This window comes from Orycteropus afer, unplaced genomic scaffold (assembly GCF_000298275.1).
Source record: "Orycteropus afer afer isolate SDZICR_OR568_19922 unplaced genomic scaffold, OryAfe1.0 scaffold00106, whole genome shotgun sequence".
Taxonomy (NCBI): domain Eukaryota; kingdom Metazoa; phylum Chordata; class Mammalia; order Tubulidentata; family Orycteropodidae; genus Orycteropus; species Orycteropus afer.
The window spans coordinates 7,090,170-7,097,735 of NW_006921693.1; the positions used below are offsets into that span (position 1 = coordinate 7,090,170).

Consider the following 7,566-nt stretch of genomic DNA (forward strand, 5'->3'; position numbering starts at 1 on the left):
AAACAAAAACAAACAAACAAAACATCGCTGCATTCAAGTTGTACCAGACTTCACCCTTCCTCTTACCCTATTTCCCTTGGTGACATGGCCCTGCTTCCTCTGGTGTGTATCCCCTGTTGCAGAAAGTTAGTAAATCCAACTATGTTGACTATGAGTGTCTTCCTGGTGGTCTTTATCCTGTGGTTTTACCAATCCTAAACTGTAGACCCTAAATCTGAAAACAACTGGAAAAATTCCTTTAATATTGCGTTACTTTTTTTTTTTTTTTTTTTGAGATAGACTGTTATCTGCTTGTAATTTAAGTCTGCCTGATGAACTAGATTAATAGTTAAGATCACTACTGTTTTCAGTTCTTCCAGCACTCCAAGTTAGCTGCAGTGGCTGTTCTCTCTGCATGAAAAACTCTTCGCCTAGTCTTCAACTCTGGCATAGCATAGTGGCTAAGACACTTGCCTGCTAACCAGAAGGCTGGCAGTTCAAACCCACCAGCCACTCCTCGGAAGGAAGGTTGGGCAATCCTACTTCCGTAGTGATACTGCCTTGGAAACCCAAGGAGGGGTCGCTATGAGTCGGGTTTGACTCCAAGGCACATAACAACAACAACAACAACAGTCTTCAACTGGGAGCTCTGGTAGCATAGTGGCTAAGGCACTTGACTGCTAACTAGAAGGCTGGCGGTTCAAACCCACCAGCTACTCCTCAGAAGGAAGATGGGGCAATCTACTTTCGTAGTGATACTGCCTCAGAAACCCAAACAGGGGTCGCTATGAGTCGGGTTCAACTCGACAGTACCAACAGTCTTCAACACTGGCTTAGCCTAAGCGTCACCTCCTCAGAGAAGTCCTCCTTGAACAGCCTCATCTTAAATAATTCTCTCTCCCCACACCAACCTCACTCATGTCACTCTATACTACCATCCTATTTTATTTTTCCTATCGCTCTCTGAAATTATCTTATTAGATTATTCATTATCTGTCCATCCCCATTAGAATGTAAGCTTCAGGAGAGAAGGTCGTCTCTGACAGCCTGAGCATGCCCGGTGTCTAAAACTTTGCCTGACACTTAATGGGTCCTCAACAAACATTGTTAAATGAATGAACAAATGAAGAACAAACTGCTTTAATTTCTTCTTTATTCTTTAAACACCAACAAGTAGACCCACCTGGATTCCACCTCCAGGGTGAAAACGTTGAAGACCATTCGGCTTGGCCATTGGCTGGAGCATTTGCCGTTGATGCTGGCAACCACTATTTCTCACAACCCCAGTCAAGGCTCCGCCCCTTCCCTCCCCTCTTCGGCTCTCCCTCTGGGACCGCCGAGCCTAGTCCCGCTGAAAAAGTGGCGCTCGCCCTTTAAGCGGCGGGACTTCTCGACACGTAGTCTGCGGCCGCCGGAAGAGGAAGTGTCGCCTGAGAACGCTCCCTCGCTCGTCCGAATTCGGTGGCGCCACGTCCGCCCGTCTCCGCCTTCTGCACCGAGGCTTCAGGGGCTTCCGCCTCAATACCTTCCATTCGCGGAGCCGGCCGCGTCGTGAGGGGGCGGAGGCGGGGAGTTGGGTGACTGTGTGCATCCTGGCTTCCTGAGAAGAGAAGATGTCGGACATCGGGGACTGGTTCAGGAGCATTCCGGCCATCACGCGCTATTGGTTCGCTGCCAGCGTCGCGGTGCCCTTGGTCGGCAAACTCGGCCTCATCAGCCCCGCGTACTTGTTCCTTTGGCCCGAAGCCTTCCTCTATCGCTTCCAGGTACTGTCGACTGAGAACAGTGGAGACTGCGTTTCCCAGGCGGCCCCGCGGCGGCGGAGCGGCTGCCGGCTTGTTGTGGCCACGCGTTGCCTAGTGGGATATGTAGTGCGTCGTACTCCTGAGATTTAGGGCGGGGTCCTGGGGGCCGTGGTGGGGAGGCTTAGGGTCGGGAGCAAGGGCTTATGTAGCTGGAGACGTGAGCTTTGCCCCTGTGGGAAGGGACTGATCATACCCTTATATTAAGATTGTGTTTCTTGCCCTCATTACTCAGTGAAGGAGGCAGTGAGAAGGTAAGTTAATGATACTTGTCAATGTACTTGATGCCGGTGTTGGGACCTCTCGGAGTGGTCCTCTCACCGCTCTCACCTCTCAACCACGTGGGAGGCGTGAGGGTGTCACCTTAGCCAACGTAGCTCTTGTCTGGTTAGTGGAATTTAAAAAAATTTTTCCCCCCTATAGGAGGGATTTAAGGTCTGAAGTGCAAGGAATGGGTTTATTTATTTACATTTTCCCCCGAGGCACTAAACTAGTAGCTGAATGCTTGAAGAAATAAGTAAAGAATACTTGCGTCAGAAATGTAAGGTGTGTTATTATGAGAGTATGAAAGAAGCAAAGTCCAAAGTGATTGGTAGTTTCTTGAGGATTCTCTGTATTCACGGTGTTCCGTGGTTTAAATTTTAGTTAGTGGCAGGTGGGATCAAGAGCTGACATTTTAACACATTTTTGGCCAGTGGGCAACACTCTTGTCTTCTTCCTTTCACTGGCTGTTATTTTTAAACCTTTTTTTTTTCCTGGTTCATCATCTTCCTAACCGTTAACTGTTATCATGTGCCCCAGAGATCAGTTATAGGACCTCCTCTCTCCCTCGATGATCTCATTTAGCCTTGTCTAGAAGTACTCTCTGTAAACTGAAGATTCTCAGATACCAACACAGATATCTTCAGGCCAGATCTATCTCCTGATTTTTAGACTTGTACATTCTAACCGTCTATTTGAAATCACCACTGGTGACTGAGAGGCATCTCAAACTTGTCCAAAACAGAGTCCCCCACCCTCTTCAGCCTGGGAGTAAATAACAACTCCATTATTGCTGGAGTTGAAGTTGGGGTCATCCCTGACTTCTCTTTCTCTCATACCCACGGCCTGTCAGCAAATTCTGTTGGCTCTGCCTTGGACAGATATCCAGAATACAGTCCCCTCTTACCTTCTGTTGTAAGCTGTTACCAGTGTTCAGCCTTGCTCCTGTCAACATTTTCTCCAAACAGCTAGAGTGATCCTTTACAAATATAAATCAAGTCCTGCCGGTCCTCTGCTCGGAAACCTCCAGCATCTTCTCAACTATGAGTGACACTATTGAGTAAAGTCCAGGTGCCTTCAGTGGCCTGCAAGCCCTCCCACTGTCTCTCTGACCTCATCTCCCACTACTCTCTACCTTGTACATCAGTTTCCACAATGGCGCCCTTGCTGTTCCTTAAACACCCAGCTTGATCTCTTCTCAGGGCCTTTGTACATTCCTCTGCCTGAGGAAGACAACCATGGCTCACTCCTTTACCTTCTTCCTTCTGGTCTCTCCCAAAGGCTGCCTTCTTGGTGAGGCCTTCTCTCTGGTTGTCCTAAGCACTGCTCCTTCACTCTGTCTACCTTACCCTTAATTTTTCTTGCTACATATCACCTGTTGGTATTTATTGGCACACTTCCCCTAGGGGAAGAAGGCTCCATGAGAGTAGGATCTTGGTCATGTTTACCACTGTCTTTGTCACCTAAAATAGTGCCTGGGGCATAGCAGATGCTACTGGTGGAATGCACGGAAGTAACTGGTCACCTGCTACGTGCTGGCCACTTGACATACGACAGTGAATAGGGTAGGAGATGTCCCAGCTCCCATGAAGAAAATAAGAGCGAGGCATGTGATGGAGAGTGACTTACAGGCTGTCATATTTAATGGGGTGGTCCAGGAAGGCCTTGGAGAAGATTTTTGAACTGAAACTGTGAGGCAGCCTTGGGAAATTTGTATCTGGGGAAGAGTATATGAAAGGCTGAGAGGCAGGGACAAGGAGCAGGAAGAAGACTGTGTAGCTAGTACAGATACAGGGGGAAAGAGGATTGGTAGACGAGAACAGGGAGTTAGCCATGGGTGAGTGTATTAAAGTGAAGATGGGCCGGCTCATAAAGAGCTTTGTAGGCCCTGTTCTTGTGTAGTCAGTCGCTGCTTGGGTAGTTTATTTTAGAAAGATCAGCACAAGGCTGATCTCCTATGAGGCAGAGGTTAAAGATGTCCCAAATGTCCAACTTTTCCAAACTGCCATGCCACTCCCTCATCTCTGACATCATCTCCTCCTCCCCTCAGTAATCTCCCTCTTGTCTTAGGGTTCTGTAGTTCACTGAAACATCTCACAGAACTCACAAACTCCCAAGGAAATGGCTCACATCGTGGTGGTAGTGGTGGAGGCTGGGAGGCTGGCAGGCTGGCAAGTCCCAGGTCTGTGGGTGGGTTTGGAGGACTCTCCCAACTCATGTGGTTGTAGGGGTTGGCAAACCCCAATCAGCAGGTCAGATGACGGCTGCTGTCTCAAGTCCGGGGGTGAGATGATGACAAACCAAACACACAACCAGAGCGAGACAGTGATCTCTAACATCCCACCCTAAAAAGGCATGGAGAATAGGATTGACATTACATCACAGAATGGGTGGTGACTTGAGTCACATCCTCCAGCGAGGTGGAACTCAAGGTACATCCCACCCTAAGCAGGCATAAAGACTAGAATTTACAATACATCACAAAATGGAGGGCGATGTTTAGAAGGGCCATATTAAGCAGTTGACAGTGCTGCAGTTGTCTTTGAGTCGTCTGCAGTTCGCATACAAGAGAACAAAAGGACACCCGGTCCTGCGTCGTTGGTAGCTTACGTCCATTGTTGTGGCCCCTGTGTGTCCTGAGTGCCTTCCAATCGAGGAGGCTGGTGGTTCAAACCCACCAGCTATTCCTCAGAAGGAAGATTGGGCAGTCTACTTCCATAGAGATACCACCTTGGAAACCCAAGGAGGGGTTGCTATGAGTTGAATTGACTCAACGGCGCTGAGTTTGGTTTGGAACCGAGAGGCTCATCTTCCAGCACTATATTGGACAGTATTCTGTTATGATCCGTAGGGTTTTCGTTGGTTCATTTTTGGAATTAGATCACTAGGCTTCTCTCCCTAGTCTGTCTCAGTTTGGAAGCTCTGCTGAAGCCTGTCCACCGTGAGTGTCCCTGCTGGTATTTGAAATAACAGTGGGTTAGCCTGCAGCATCACAGTAGCACAGCAGCCACCGCGGTACAGCACACTGAGAGACAGATGGTGGAGGCTCTGTGGAGGGCTGAACTTTGTTCTCAGGACAGGAGGAAGCCTTTGGAGCCATTTGAACAAAGGACTAACAACACCTTGAGGACTCAGTGGGGTGGACTCGGTGTGTGTATGTAGGGGACAGGTTGAAAGTTGGGGTAGTCGCCTACCACGGTTTGTGAGTGGGGTGGGCTAGGTAATGGGATCAGAGGCAAGTAAGGAGGCAAGAAAAGAAAGATGGTGGTTTGGATCAGGTGGCTGTGAATGTAAGAGAAAAGTGCCTAGATTTGGGAGCTGCAGTGGACAAGGTTGCTCCCTGGATTGCATCTGAAGGTGGAAGGGTGGAGGAAACAGGATTCAAAGATATCACTGAGTGTTTACATAGAAGCGACCCCGTGGATGGCAGAGGCATTTACTGAGATTGGGAGTGTTTAGGGAGACTCACATTTGGGGAGGGGTGTGGGGAAACAGGTTTTGGGCTTATTAACTCTGAGATGCGTTTTTGTGTGTTTTATTGTGGTAAAAACATATATAACAAAACATTTGCCAATTCACCATTTTTTTTTTAGTGTATAAAATTCCGTGGCATTGATTATGTTCATTGTGCAGTGCTCTAGTTTGTATACAACTACAGTTTCAGTTTCTATTTCAATAGTCAAAGAGAGCTCTAGGCTTTCTTGTTTCACTCCTTTGCATAATGTACCAAAGCACATAGTTGAGAGTGTAGTAGGTGATTTCTTCCAAGTCAGTCACAGGAAGCTATTTTTCCTCTTCTGTTGGGGTAGACAGACTCATCACCCCCATTTGTTTCCAGATTACTCTGTCATCCTTAACAGAAATTCGGTGCCCCCTAACAGTACCTCCCCCTTTCCCCTTCCCTCCCACCCTTGGGAACCACTAATAAACTTTGGACTCTGAGATGCTTGCAGGCATCTAAGTGGGGAAGTCAGCCAGCACTTGCAAGTGAGAATATGATTCTGCATGGCAGCCAGAAGGGCACTCCAGAACGTTTACCGTCACTTGCTCTAGTAAACACTTGCTGACTGAGGGAAAGTTGTGCACTTTGTACCTGGTGGCCTGCTGGGTAGTTTGTGTCTCAGGGAGCAGTGACAGATCATTTTGTGGGAAGGACCTGGTCACAACTGGCTCTGTCACCCTGTTTGCAAAATCTTGCTCACTTGTGGAGTCTGGTGAGTAACATAAATAACAAGAGAGTGCCTTGCTAATAGGAGCAGGCTAGGATGTTAGAGGAGGTCAGCTGACTAGTAGTCGCCTTCGGAAAGAGTCATCATTCTCTCACCCCTGCCGGGACCTTCCCATCCTCCTCAGTGTTTCTTGGGGGCTGTTATCCCGAGACTGTGAGCTGCTGGCAGGAGGCCGGAGCAGGCAGCACACTGGCACCCGGGTGTGAGCAGGCAGTGTTTCTACCTCCTCTCCTGACTCCTACCCCTGCCACACAGGTGTAGCTTTCAGACCTACTTGGAGATCCTGCCTCAGGAGAGAGGCTGACTGGCAAAGAGAAACTGTGAGTTGTGTTTTAGCAGCATTTCTGCCAGGGGCTCATTTTTTCTTTAGAAGCCGAGTCTTCGATAAAGACCTTGGAATCTGTACAGACTTCCTTGTACTTAAAAAAAAAATTTGTTAGGATTGATTTAGAATTGTGAATTCACATTAGAATTCACAGTTAGATGTTATTTTTCCTCCTTATTTGTAGATTCCCTGTGAGTCACTTAGTGGTTTGGAACTCCAGAGTTTAAAATGTGCTTTCCTTAGTTTGATCAGTCAAAGCATCTAGGTGTGTGTTAAGATTCTTTATCCTGTTCAGGGTTTCTTCTAGTCCCACAGACTTACCCTCATCAGTCAAATAGTTCAGTGGTGGCCCGTCTTCAAACTGGTCCCTGGTGAACTGGCAGAAAGGTCGCAGTTTCCTGCTGGCCTACTGTTTTCTGAGGTTTTGTCTCCCATGGCTGCCTGGCAACATTTCTTCATTTCTTTGAACAAAATAATGTCGCCCCTTGCATCTGTCTTGTGTTTCTCTTTATCGTATCTCATTCAACTCTCAGTCATCCTAGGTAAATGGTACTCAGTTTTATAGACAACTGCATTGTCAGGTTCCACTTCAGTGACACGAAGATGGTTCTAGGCTATCTTGTTTTGCTCCTCTGCATAACACCTACCAAACCACATAGTTGACTGTGTAGTAGAACATTTTAGAAGATGATTTCTTCCAAACCAGTGTTAGAAAACTCTCTCTCTTTTTCTGTTAGAGGAGACAAGCTGTGAGTTTTTAAGAAATTGAGTCATGGTTTCAAGACCTGGCTCAGCCCCCTCCTAGTTGTGTGCCCTTCAAAAACCAAAGCTGACCCCGCTGCCATCGAGTCAATTGTGACTTGTGGCAACCATATAGGGCAGAGGAGAACTGCCCATAGAGTTTCCAAGGCTGTAGAACTTTTCAGAAGCCCCATCTTTCTCCTGTAGAGCAGTGGTGGCTTTGAACCAC

General features: G+C 47.7%; 1 protein-coding gene across 1 annotated transcript in view; it reads left to right on the plus strand.

Moving 5' to 3' along the window:
• The first annotated feature begins 1,592 nt into the window (after positions 1-1,592).
• Positions 1,593-7,566, plus strand: part of DERL1 (derlin 1) — a 29,279-nt gene continuing 23,305 nt past the window's right edge. Inside the window, exon 1 of the mRNA XM_007943419.2 lies at positions 1,593-1,745. Coding sequence (XP_007941610.1) covers positions 1,593-1,745 — 153 coding nt within the window. The remainder of the gene's footprint in view (positions 1,746-7,566) is intronic.